At 42.8% G+C, this 14,123-nt stretch overlaps 1 protein-coding gene across 1 annotated transcript in view; it reads left to right on the top strand.

Annotated features, from left to right (window-relative positions):
* Nucleotides 1–13,906, top strand: part of LOC124006088 (regulating synaptic membrane exocytosis protein 2-like) — a 324,465-nt gene extending 310,559 nt beyond the window's left edge. The window contains 5 exon segments of the mRNA XM_046315851.1: nt 9,974–10,115; nt 10,386–10,498; nt 10,669–10,770; nt 11,017–11,156; nt 11,274–13,906. Of these exon segments, the coding sequence (XP_046171807.1) occupies nt 9,974–10,115; nt 10,386–10,498; nt 10,669–10,770; nt 11,017–11,156; nt 11,274–11,471 (695 nt within the window). The 3' untranslated portion in view covers nt 11,472–13,906.
* The last annotated feature ends 217 nt before the right edge of the window (nt 13,907–14,123 follow it).

The following is a 14,123-nucleotide window of genomic DNA, read 5'->3' as shown; positions in this document are numbered from 1 at the left end:
TGTATGGTCTGAGGGCTGCTGTGTGTGTTTGTGTGTGTATGTATGACTGTATTGTATCAGTTGCCATTATAGCCCTAGCTGTATGGTCTGAGGGCTGCTGTGTGTGTTTGTGTGTGTATGTATGACTGTATTGTATCAGTTGCCATTATAGCCCTAGCTGTATGGTCTGAGGGCTGCTGTTGTGCTGGTCTGTATGACGGTGGTTGACTGGGCATTAGAGAGAGAGGAAACAGAGGGGGCAGGAAGGACAGGACAGCTCCATTAGGCTGTGTTTACACTTTGCAGACTGACTGGTTCTGTTTCTCTGTCTAACGCTTGGCCTCACCCTGCGCCATCAATCACACACGTTTTCTTCCCCAAAGACCAACCAGTCTTTGATGTCTTTATGTTGCTGCTCACCACCCGCGTCATTTCTGGGTTATTTTGCCCCGGACTTGCTGTTATCATCTGATGAGTAGCATTCTTGGGATTCCCGTCGTGTGAGGTGCTATTATTTTCCTGAATATCTGTCGTCTTTTTGCTGTATTGATCGTAATAAAACACATACAGTGCCTTGCAAAAGTATTCGGCCCCCTTGAACTTTGCGTCCTTTTTCCACATTTCAGGCTTCAAACATAAAGATATAAAAACTGTATTTTTTTGTGAAGAATCAACAACAAGTGGGACACAATCATGAAGTGGAACGACATTTATTGGATATTTCAAACTTTTTTAACAAATCAAAAACTTAAAAATTGGGCGTGCAAAATTATTCAGCCTCTTTACTTTCAGTGCAGCAAACTCTCTCCAGAAGTTCAGTGAGGATCTCTGAATGATCCAATGTTGACCTAAATGACTAATGATGATAAATACAATCCACCTGTGTGTAATCAAGTTTCCGTATAAATGCACCTGCACTGTGATAGTCTCAGAGGTCCGTTAAAAGCGCAGAGAGCATCATGAAGAACAAGGAACACACCAGGCAGGTCCGAGATACTGTTGTGAAGAAGTTTAAAGCCGGATTTGGATACAAAAAGATTTCCCAAGCTTTAAACATCCCAAGGAGCACTGTACAAGCGATAATATTGAAATGGAAGGAGTATCAGACCACTGCAAATCTACCAAGACCTGGCCGTCCCTCTAAACTTTCAGCTCATACAAGGAGAAGACTGATCAGAGATGCAGCCAAGAGGCCCATGATCACTCTGGATGAACTGCAGAGATCTACACCTGAGGTGGGAGACTCTGTCCATAGGACAACAATCAGTCGTATATTGCACAAATCTGGCCTTTATGGAAAAGTGGCAAGAAGAAAGCCATTTCTTAAAGATATCCATAAAAAGTGTTGTTTAAAGTTTGCCACAAGCCACCTGGGAGACACACCAAACATGTGGAAGAAGGTGCTTTGGTCAGATGAAATCAAAATGGAACTTTTTGGCAACAATGCAAAACGTTATGTTTGGCGTAAAAGCAACACAGCTCATCACCCTGAACACACCATCCCCACTGTCAAACATGGTGGTGGCAGCATCAGGGTTTGGCCCTGCTTTTCTTCAGCAGGGACAGGGAAGATGGTTAAAATTGATGGGAAGATGGATGGAGCCAAATACAGGACCATTCTGGAAGAAAACTTGATGGAGTCTGCAAAAGACCTGAGACTGGGACGGAGATTTGTCTTCCAACAAGACAATGATCCAAAACATAAAGCAAAATCTACAATGGAATGGTTCAAAAATAAACATATCCAGGTGTTAGAATGGCCTAGTCAAAGTCCAGACCTGAATCCAATCAAGAATCTGTGGAAAGAACTGAAAACTGCTGTTCACAAATGCTCTCCATCCAACCTCACTGAGCTCGAGCTGTTATGCAAGGAGGAATGGGAAAAAATTATCTCGATGTGCAAAACTGATAGAGACATACCCCAAGCGACTTACAGCTGTAATCCCAGCAAAAGGTGGCGCTACAAAGTATTAACTTAAGGGGGCTGAATAATTTTGCACGCCCAATTTTTCAGTTTTTGATTTGCTAAAAAAGTTAGAAATATCCAATAAATGTCGTTCCACATGATTGTGTCCCACGTGTTGTTGATTCTTCACAAAAAAATACAGTTTTATATCTTTATGTTTGAAGCCTGAAATGTGGCAAAAGGTCGCAAAGTTCAAGGGGGCTGAATACTTTCGCAAGGCACTGTATCTCTGTTTGTGAAGCAATGACTAATACATCTGAAAAACAATTGTACACGTTGTTGGGAAAGAGTCAAAGATGCTGAGACCGTCATTGCTGTACAGTCTTATAAAGGTAGAAGGTCTATGGACTTTCAGACCACGGTCAGAATGCATATTGAAAGTGATTCAGGTGCGCTTGATTTGAAGTGTGCAATATATCATTGGTTCCATTGTAACAGGGAAACGAAATCAAACAAAGACCAAGTATTTGAAAGTATTTCACATATGTTCTTTATTTGACCCCAGTCTGTAGGCATCTACTTTAGGCCCATAGACCTCTACTGTAGACCTCTACTGTAGACTAATTGATCAGTGAGGCTTTAATGCTCTGTTTCCTTAGGAAGTGTTGGACAGAGAACTGAATACAGAAATGAAGATAACATAGAGCACAGTTAGTTTCTTTTTCTTTTGACCTTCTATGCTTTATTCTAATGCCAGACTTTTATCTTGCTGCATTAATTAATATGAATTACTTCAATAGAGAGACCTTTTCTTACTCATGTGCAGTATAGTTCACAATTAATGAAATTTCAGCCCCCTGGCTTTCATTTATTTACTTTTAGTCCTCTGAAAGGAGTGTGAAGTGGACTCTATTTTTGGACACCAGATCTACACAGACAGACATGTGGGAAATAAACCAGCTGGCTATGTAATCAATCTCATTTTCTTCCGACGAGTCTGTGCATTCTATTCAACACCTTGGTCATTGGTCTTTACGTCATCTCTTGGTCCTTGGTTGGGTGGAAGGTGGAGGGTTGGCTACGCCGAAGGTGGAAAAGCTGTGGCACACGGCACCTGCACAGCGTGTTGTTTTCGTTGAACGCCGATCACAGTCACCTGGTCAGTGAGCCACGTACCATTCCACTTCCCAGAACGTCTGGACCATTCCTCTGAATCTTTCACACTCTTGTTTTACAGTAGCTCTGGGTTGTTATGGCAATGTTGCATGTACGTTGCTAGGTAAAGACATATCAAAGCTGTGTATCTTTGCAGGGAAGAATACGTTTCCTCTGATGCTTTCATTGACATGTGCTGTAGTAATCTACCTCTCTGCAAGTCCTTTACTCTTTGAAACATATAGAATGTTGTTGGGTATTCTTAGTTCTATAGAACTAATGGAACAGGGGTCAGGGGTCAGCCAAGCATTCAGTAGAGTACTAGAGCTCTGAGACCAACAGAACACATCACCCTTTGCCATGTCAAGTGACAAGGCTATTTAACAAACTGCACTTATCACTATCTTCTGTCTTCTTCCTGTAGTTATGAGTGTGTCACACTCTATAATGAATAGTCCAGAAATATAAAGATGCACGTACATTTGGCTTGTTAGTGTGACCTCACTCATTATAACGATCTAATAATTATTGGTGCCACTCCAAAACATTAATCCTCTGCCGGATCACCTACCTCAAAGTTAATGGTGTGTCTAATGGTTGTGATACGTAGGAGGAGGTGTTAGCAGGATCCTCATTAATACACAATGAGTTGTACTCTGACTTTAGTGCACGTAAAAAGGTAAATGTCTCCCATTAAGAACAATTTGGGATTTACGCGAAAGTCAAAAGAGTTTAGTACGCATATTTAACTCTCTGTCTGGTCGATTCATTGTCATATTCCAAACTGCTACAGTCAGATGACACATTAAAATGACCCAATTGGTTCAGGTGGTGTTCTTCTCTTCTGTCTAATTTCCTTTACTTGTTCATCTGACCTAGATGAGAACATGCCATTCAATGTACAAAAGGGGAAATTGGGCGATTTTATTTCGTGGAAATAGGTTGCAGTGTTTCTATTCGTGAGGACTTTTATTCCCAGTGAGGGACTGTAGCCCAGAGGTATGCTATATTTAAAGGAGAGCAGCTCAGTGCTTGTTCAGTAATTGACCAGTACTGTGTCTATTCTGCCAGTTTCTCTGAGAAAAAGCAAGGCAGTTGATTTTCTGACAAGATAGTTAAAACAGCACAATTTAGCTGTCTGTTGTTTCAGTGCTAAACTGCCTCTACAGGCACTTTGGGCTCTCTCTTCACCAAGCCTGATGTCCTACATTAGTATAGAGGGCATCTCTCCCACATGCCTTTACAATCTAATTTTACTGTGCTCAGTAAGGATCTTAGGAACCACCTGTGAGATCTGGACGGAAGTGGTTCTGGATGGATGGTCCAAGCTGGTCCAAACATGTCCAAGCGCACACACTCCCAGTACTGAAGTGAGCTGTTTAGAGGATGTCTGTTGCCTCAGGTTGAAGAGAGAGATGCCAGAGATGGCCATAATGAACTCTGCAGTGTTTATGGCGACTAATTCAAACAGTCCATGTTGTAGTGTTGGTGGTTGAAATGATGTTGAAGGATGTGATGTCTCAAAGACAAGAATTCGGTTTACAGCCATTTTGTGAGATTCTCTCACAAATGACCATTTTTTAACAGATGGTCAATTTGAACTAGCTCAAGTGAATTCTCCTTCGATAATGGCAATAATTTCAAAGCCACTGTACTGATGATTCATGGGTATGTAAACAGAGAGTGGGATAGCTGGCTACATGGGGTTTGCTGCAATCTTTGGTGGAAAAACACTGAAGAGAACTGCGCTGCTGGGGAGTGGGGGTGGGGGTGGGGGTGGGAGGGGGATGGAGATCTATCACGTGAACTGTGAGTGGAATAGCTGTTCAGGGTTGTTTATGCCCCTAATGGCTGGCTGTCACAGGAACCTCTGTGTCTTTGCGTTTGAGTGTGTGTGTGTTTGTGCATGCATATGTGTGTGTGTGTGTGTGTGTTTGTGTATCCGTGCATGTGTGCGAGAGAGAGAGGAGCTAGTGAGGTTCAGTGAGTCGTATCTCTGGGTAGAGCTCCTTTGCCTGGAGAGGCAGCCGAGGTGCGCCTGAGCAGTGAGCCCTCTGATTGGCTGAGGAGGATGCAGTTTGCCCCCCCCCCTCTCCTTCTCCCAATTGTGTTAGAAGAGGAGAGGGGGGAGAGGAGCTGAGTAGCAGGCACATAGCACAGAGCACTAACACGGAGCAGAGAGGCAAGCAAGCTCTTTCTCAACCCAGTCTCACACTACGCAGCACAGGGAGACAACACAAAGAGCTGCATCAGAGAGTCATTCTGCTACGACAGCACCATAGTTTTCTCTTGGGCTTTAGCGTTCAACCAGTTCTTCAGTTATCCTCGGTAGAGCTGTCTGGAGACCTGTAACCTCCACTAGCCACTAGCCACTTGACTCAGGTGATCAGTGGTTGATCAGTGACCATGGGTAGGCAGGGGCATGATGCCACTGCAGCGGCTGGCGCCCCGGGGTCCGGGATGCGCATGCAGCGTTCCCAGAGCAAGATGAGCCTGTCTGCGTCGTTCGAGGCGCTGGCCAACTACTTCCCCTGCATGAACTCCTTCGACGAGGATGACGGAGGTAAGACGAGATGGCTCTAAACCTGGGACACTGAGGCAGACACACACAGCTGCTGCTGCTGCTGGAGGGAGAGAGGCAGGAGCTGAAGGGGGAGAGAGGCAGGAGCTGAAGGGGGAGAGAGGCAGGAGCTGAAGGGAGAGAGAGGCAGGAGCTGAAGGGGGAGAGAGGCAGGAGCTGAGGGATGGGATGGGGGGATGGAGAGGGGCAGCGGGCAGAGAGGGAGCAGACGAACGGCTGGAGGGGTGGAGAGAGATGGAGATGGAGCGGGGGATAGAGGAGAGGGAGGGATGGACTGATGGTTGACTGATGACCTGACGGGGGAGAGGGAGCACGGGGAGGGTGGAGGCTGTTGTAGTATTAGCTGTGGTACAGTACTGTGTTGCTGGTGGATGGGCATGCTCAGTGTGTTTTTGGAGAGGCTTCTCGTACTTGAGTAGCTACTTCCCTGTTTGTGTCATTGGCTACTGCTTTAGATCTGATGTTCTATTCTGAAACACTGTCTGGCTCCCTCATCGACATCACTTACCAATGGCAAGCATGCTTGTCTTGTCCCGATTGGAATGAATCACTATTTGTTTTAGTGTGGGCGGTAGAATAGATTTAGATATTGTGTTGACCTCGTCTCTAGTGTCTAGTGTGTGTGTTTATAGCTGTTTTATTTCTGAGTGGGTGTTGAGAATATGTTTTCATAAAACTAGGTTAGGGGGATTATATTAGCTGTGCTTGTATTAGCTGGGTTAGGGGGATTGTATTAGCTGTGCTTGTATTAGCTGGGTTAGGGGGATTGTATTAGCTGTGATTGTATTAGCTGGGTTAGGGGGATTGTATTATCTGTGATTGTATTAGCTGGTTTAGGGGGATTGTATTAGCTGTGCTTGTATTAGCTGGTTTAGGGGGATTGTATTAGCTGTGCTTGTATTAGCTGGGTTAGGGGGATTGTATTAGCTGTGCTTGTATTAGCTGGGTTAGGGGGATTGTATTAGCTTGTATTAGCTGGGCTTGTATTAGCTGCTTGTATTAGCTGGGTTAGGGGGATTGTATTAGCTGTGCTTGTATTAGCTGGGTTAGGGGGATTGTATTAGCTGTGCTTGTATTAGCTGGGTTAGGGGGATTGTATTAGCTGTGCTTGTATTAGCTGGGTTAGGGGGATTGTATTACCCTCCTCCTATAAATAGACTTTAATAGACTCTTCTGAAATAGACATGATCCACTGGAATGTTGAGATAATAGTCTCCAGCCCCCTTCACCTCAATCCTCTTTCTGGGTAGACACTGACTTTAATGCTTCCATACCTGGAGTTAAAGGTACTAGAGTAGTCGATCCAATCCTCTTTCTGGGTAGACACTGACTTTAATGCTTCTATACCTGGAGTTAAAGGTACTAGAGTAGTCGATCAATAGACACCAATGCTTCCTCTTTCTGGGATCCAATCCTCTTTCTGGGTAGACACTGACTTTAATGCTTCCATACCTGGAGTTAAAGGTACTAGAGTAGTCAATCCAATCCTCTTTCTGGGTAGACACTGACTTTAATGCTTCCATACCTGGAGTTAAAGGTACTAGAGTAGTCGATCCAATCCTCTTTCTGGGTAGACACTGACTTTAATGCTTCCATACCTGGAGTTAAAGGTACTAGAGTAGTCGATCCAATCCTCTTTCTGGGTAGACACTGACTTTAATGCTTCCATACCTGGAGTTAAAGGTACTAGAGTAGTCGACCCAAAATGTGCGTCCAATCAAGTTTCTGTTCATAAACATTTCTCCCAGATGACACAAACTGTACTGATGATGTTCGTAAACAGTCATTTGATTGGATGGAAGTGACACTGCAGGTGAGTCTTTGATGTGTAGTTTATGTTACGTGAAGACAGTATCTTAGAGTATCTCAGGACTCCAACAGAGAATAGCTCCTCAAATGAAGGTTTTGTTCTAGCATCTAGATGGGCTCTGGGAAAATGACGTTGTATGATTTTCCCAGAGCCCGTATATCTCTACCACTCCAAAGTGACGCATTTTCATTGAGCAGTGTTTCACGGCTGGGGCTGGATGCACTGCAGCATTTTCTAAATGCTTTACATGTTTTTTCTGTCTTTCACAGATCCTTATCTCTTTCCAGAACACATATTTTTCTATATTCTTTTCCCTTTTATTGGGATATGGAGTTTAATGATGTGCACTTTCAATGGTAGTAGCTTAATTTGACTGAATATATCTGTCTGGGTGAGCTTTAAAAAATCCACTCCGTAATCTTTTTAATACTCTACCTTAATAACAAACCATGACAACGGCTGTGTGTGTGTGTGTGTGTGTGTGTGTGTGTGTGTGTGTGTGTGTGTGTGTGTGTGTGTGTGTGTGTGTGTGTGTGTGTGTGTGTGTGTGTGTGTGTGTGTGTGTGTGTGTGTGTGTGTGTGTGTGTGTGTGTGTGTGTGTGTGTGTGTGTGTATGAGTGTGTGTGAGTGTGTGTGGCCTGGCTCATGGCACCTACAGTCTCATCATAATCACACACCTTTATTCAGCATTACTGCAATAAGGTATAAAATGCATCATTAAAAACAGTTGACCGGCCATTAAAAAGCTATTTCATAGATTAGCTTCTCCTCCTTTATTAGTATTGCCATCCATAATGACCTCAGATACAACCATATGCATGCTAACCGCAGTACATACAGTGGTCAGGTTGACCTTAGCTTTGATTCAGCTGAATGAATGTTCTTTGATTCATTCAGCTGATCATTCAGCACATCGCTCATTGGGAGCCTGACTGTCACACTGGCAGCTCTTTAGATTCCTTTAGACGTCACTCTCAGCGTATCTGAATCCAGTTTGCTTTGTCAGTGCTGAGGAGAGGATGAGGAGGTGGATGTCATTGAATAGCTGAGATGCCAGGGTTCTGGCCTCAGCAGTGAGGTCCTGCCTGAGGCCTATCTTCCTCTGATTCTAAGAGTCTGTACTTCCTGTGGATGGGAGACAGGCGGGCAGGCAGGCAGGCAGACAGGAAGTGAGAGAAGCTGGTGGCAGGGACAGTAACCAGAGTATAATTAAGGCGTTTTGAAATCACACACACACATTTTAAGTTACAGAGATGGAAATTGCATTAAGGACAATATGAATATCTGCCAGATTACTTGCAGTTTATTTGAACACAGAGTATGAGGAATTGTTGAGTGCTCTTCAAACTGTAAGAGGTCTTGGTTATAGAGGGCTTTATTACCCCCTCTGTGTGTTGCCCACAGAAAGGTTGTTCCTGTGATAAAGCAGAACCACTCTTACGTATGTAAGCATTGAGTGAGGAACATTCACTCTCTATGTTGACATGCATTCCCTGACAGTGTGTCCAGTGGTCATGTCTGACACATAAATTAGCTCTCTTTAAATTTGTTCTCTTTACCCTGGTTATTCTCAGAGTTAATAACACTGCTAGAACTCAATACCTCTGCTTCCTACATTCCTTACTGAGAGACAAGACAGTCCCATTAGTTCACCTTTTACCATTTGACACTTTTAATTAGTCCGGTGTATCCCGTATGCATTTTTGTATTTGAAGGAACGGCCATTTTGTTTCTTTAGTTCTCTGCTGAAAGCCCTGTCATGTGACTTGTGTAGAGCTCTGCAGTGGCTGACCTGTACCAGTACCTGCTCCTACAGTTACCTCCAGTATATCCCTCTCCTGGCCCTCTTTGGTGGTTTGCAAAGAATGCAGCTCCAGCCACGTCCTGGCCATGTGCCCTACGCAGGGCCTGCTGTCACATAGATTGGAGGAGATGTTCAGTGGGTCTAATGGGGGCGGTCAGCTGTCACCTTGTATCAGTTGTGGGAGGCCAGACACTGAACAGTCCTAGGTGGAACAGAGGGATGGAGGGGGGGAGAGAGAGAGAGACTCTAAGCTAGAGCAAGAACCCTGCAGAGCAGGCAGCCGGTGCTCTTGCATAGCAGGAAGAGGGATGTACATGGTCTTCTTCTGTTTAGCCCATTCATACACTAACACACATACACACATACACACACTCACACACGTACACGCACACAACTGTTTAAAAAAATATTTCTGTAATATGGCACTTTATGTTTAATAAATCTCTTTGCTAAATGATCACATGGAACTTGCAGTGCTCTGAGAAGAGAGTTCATGGTAGAATTGCCATAGAGTGGAAGTGTGATCTAGCTGTTGAGGACTTCAATGAGACTTCTCGTAATAAGTGAAAATGCTATGTCTACAATAACCTACTGTATGTAATTCGAAAGCAAAGCACACACTTGAGAGCAATGTATTGACTATTTCTCCCCCCTGCTCTCTTTCCCTCTCTCTTTCCCCCTTTCTCCCTTTCCCTCGCTCTATCTCTTTCTGCCGCTCTGTCCCTCTGTTCTGTCCAGAAGCAGGTGGGAAGAAGCTTCGCAGCACCGTGCAGAGGAGCACAGAGACGGGCTTGGCCGTAGAGATGAGGAGCAGGATGACTCGGCAGGCCAGCAGGGAGTCCACCGACGGCAGCATGAACAGCTACAGCTCCGAGGGAAAGTAAGTGAAGTCTAATGCATACCAATGTGATAATGTACATCCCTCCAATGTACATTATCACATTGGTATGCGTAGGTTAATTGTAGACATAGCATTCTCACTTATTACGAGAAGTCTCGTTGAAGTCATCAACAGGTCAAATGTAGGTTTGGGGTGCTCATTTGAGTCTTTTTTTGGATCTTGCCAACTCTAAATAAGCAAGTTCAAACTTTGAGGCCTTTTTCTTCAGTCTCCATTAGTTACCTGTGTCCTCTCTCCCTTCCGTTCCAGCCTGATCTTCCCTGGTGTGAGACTGTCCTCCGACGCCCAGTTCTCTGACTTCCTGGATGGACTAGGCCCAGCCCAGCTGGTTGGACGACAGACGCTAGCTACACCACCCATGGGTGGGTGGATCAGATTCCTGGAACAATGTTGTGTCAAGAGATTCTGAATGAATTATGTATTTGGTTTACGTGTCAAGACGCCTTTGGCGACCCCAGTCCATACGGAAAGGATATCTGTATTGTGTGAATGGAGTGTTAACATTGTGTTGGCTGTGGTGTGTGTTGTTCAGGTGACATCCAGATTGGAATCGTAGACAAGAAAGGAGCGCTGGAGGTGGAAGTGATCCGAGCCCGTGGCCTTGTGGGAAAACCAGGTTCCAAGGCACTGCCAGGTAATTTACTACATGATGTATAATATATTAATATATGCTATTTAGCAGACACACATATCCAAAGCTACTTACAGTACCGTGAGTACATAAAAAAAATTGTATCCTGTATGTGAGTAGAATAGAATAGAACCCACAGCCACAAACTTCATGCTAATACCAACTGGTCACTACTGTAACCAGAGCTTGAACCAACTGATAATGCTGCCAATAGTATTGTAACTATTCTGTCTGTCTCTCTCTTCATAGCACCATATGTAAAAGTGTATCTTTTGGAAAACGGAGCCTGCATAGCCAAAAAGAAAACAAAAGTAGCAAGAAAAACCTTGGATCCCCTTTACCAGCAGCAACTGCCTTTCGAAGAGGCTCCTGGAGGGAAAGTTCTACAGGTAAACTATGTTCTACCAGGCCTTGATAAATACTTCACAGTTCACACATACTTTCTAAACAAATGCAGGCCTCTAACATATTATAATAACATGTCTAATAAACCCTCTTCTCCACAGATCATTGTATGGGGAGACTACGGACGCATGGACCATAAATCCTTTATGGGAGCAGTTCAGATACTTTTAGATGAGCTGGACCTGTCTAACATGGTGATTGGCTGGTTCAAGCTCTTTCCTCCTTCCTCATTGGTGGACCCTACCCTGGCCCCCTTGACAAGAAGAGCTTCCCAAACGTCATTGGATAGCCGGTCATAGCAGTGTGTGGACTGATAGCATTGTTGTAGCAGCACCCAGTGTTGAGGTTGAACATGCTGCGACAGACAGGTCACGCCCCCCGGTTACACTGCATGCTTGATGTTGTGTCTTCTGAGCCTGTTTCTAGGGGTGCAAACGTGATCCTGTGTTTTGACAAAAATGTCGCACACATTGTGCGTAGCGAGCGTCGCTCCTTCGGCCGGGTCTGAGCACCAGCTCGGATTAGAAGGCCGTAACGGACTCCTTAGCACCAGGAATGGTCTCTAAATCGAGCGATTCCAGGTTTTCATCCAATCTAAGCCATGGGGGTCGGAACTGGGAACCCGCTCGATGAGTTCTACAGAAGCCCTTTTCGAATGAAAAATACATGTTTTTGTTTATAATTATTTGTTTTGTTTTTTTGTTTGTTTTATTGTCGATGTACTTGCATACCTGAAGGGGTGACTGACAGTGTTGTCCTGTCCAGAAGCTTGGTCATGCCACGCCAACAGACCTAGCTAGATGTGTAAATGGAACTATGAGGATCATTGCAATTGGAGAGGTGGGGTGTCCCAACTAAAGCTCAGACTCCGAATATAAGGCCCTAGTCAAAATAGTAGTAGATCACACCAGAGAGAGACAATACTAAAGTTACTAAAGGCAATACAGAAGTGGCTACTGTACTATCGACACTCCAGAATCTATTGATCAGAACCCACAACAAGACTAACTTTTATGACCTAACATTATTATTTCTCTGTTGATATATTGTATGACATTTAAATGAAGATTTAAAAAAAAGATTTTTTTGCATGCACAAAAATTTAGCTGAAAAAAAAAGACCATTATTTTCTTGAGGCTGCGACTTGCAAAAAAAGATCATTATTTTCTTGAGGCTGCGACTTGCAAAAAAAGACCATTATTTTCTTGAGGCTGCGACTTGCAAAAAAAGACCATTATTTTCTTGAGGCTGCGACTTGCAAAAAAAGATGAAGAAAAACAAATAAAACACATCAGCCATTTTCAACAATTTATATTATTTTTTAAATATAAATTTCACTAGTGCATGGTTTTCAAAGGGGAGTGAGTGCAACAGCGTGATAAAAAAAAGACACATTGTTTATCATTCTTTAGACCATCCATAACATAAGTCTGTGTTTGGCAGACATACAGTAAGAGAAACTCAAATAAAAACTTTTGGAGTTATTTAACAAAAAAACTGTTTATGTGACAAAGTGATGATGAAAATAAATGTAAATGATTTATTTCATTGTAAAGGTTTTACAAGCCTTATAAAGATAAACATTATGTGCAAATTGTACACGTCTCTTTCTCTCCCTTGTCCCAGGGCATCCCCCTGATATTGTCCAGAGTTTCAGGACTGTTGCTTCTTTTACAGCTCTGTATCGTTTCAATATGTCTTTTTGGGCGATTTGTTGAACAAGCATGTTGAAAAGGATTTTCTGCAACATGGCTTGGGCACACCTTAAAGTAACTCAGCATGTTTTGATAAAGAGGATGTTTGGGAGTTTTGCAGTTTCTTGTACAGTGCATGTCAACTTCGTTACTCCCCCCCCCCTCACCTTCAATTGAATTCTACAGAAAATTCATTAGTTACTTTCATGGCCAAACTATTAAAACGTTTTAACAAAACATTCCACTAACCCCTAGATCATATTTTATTTCCACTTTTTCAACAAAAAAAAGACAAGGGAAAATATTTTATATTCATTGGAGGTTGACAAAAAAAGTTATGGTTGCGAGTGTATTTTATTTCAGTATTGTTAACTAACATGCAAAAATAATCTGTATTGGTACAGCAAGAAGGATATTTATATCCAAGCAAGAAGCGGCAAACATACAACTTATGTCCTGTATATTGCTGTGTAGTTCAGGCACTGTTTCTGAGGACGAGGAAAAACACAAGGTCAAACAACATGGGATATTGCCACACAATATGAATTTAGTTTTTTTGTTTTTGTGAAAATATAATTAATTTAATATATTTTTATTAGTTTATTTATAAGCCAAGACCAGTTTATTTTTTATTTTTAGTAATTGTAAATGCTTCTTGTGTATGGGAGGTATATGAATCTTACAGTTATGTCTGAATGAAAATAAACTGAGACGTTATTCCTTTTCCATGTTAAACCAATACATTCTAATGTCCATCCGATATCTTGTCGCTATAACAAGCTATATACTTTCGTTTTTGATTTACATTGTACATATTAGAAATTTGAATAAAACAAGCAAACACAAATAGATGACAATATTTTGGAATAGGAATAATGTCTCACATGATGACAAAGACATGTTATTTACCCTTTGAATGCCTTTTCTTTCTTTTGTTTTGGTGCAATGTGTTTATGCCAAGGCTATGTCTTGGTGAAGTATGGTTGAGTACAGAGATTTATGTAAGTTATTTTTCAAATAAAAAATGGATATTACACTGACACTGAGTACCAGCGAACAGTATCAACATACAAGAGCATTTTTATCTATTTGGGCATGACGATTTCCTGTTCCACATCATCCACAAATCACTATCTTTATTTCTCCAGGTAGGTTGTTCCACAACACCCACACATTACTATCTTTATTTCTCCAGGTAGGTTGTTCCACAACACCCACACATTACTATCTTTATTTCTCCAGGTAGGTTGTTCCACA

The sequence above is a fragment of the Oncorhynchus gorbuscha genome, linkage group LG19, assembly GCF_021184085.1.
Source record: "Oncorhynchus gorbuscha isolate QuinsamMale2020 ecotype Even-year linkage group LG19, OgorEven_v1.0, whole genome shotgun sequence".
Lineage (NCBI taxonomy): Eukaryota > Metazoa > Chordata > Actinopteri > Salmoniformes > Salmonidae > Oncorhynchus > Oncorhynchus gorbuscha.
This window is presented reverse-complemented; position numbering and strand designations above follow the sequence as displayed.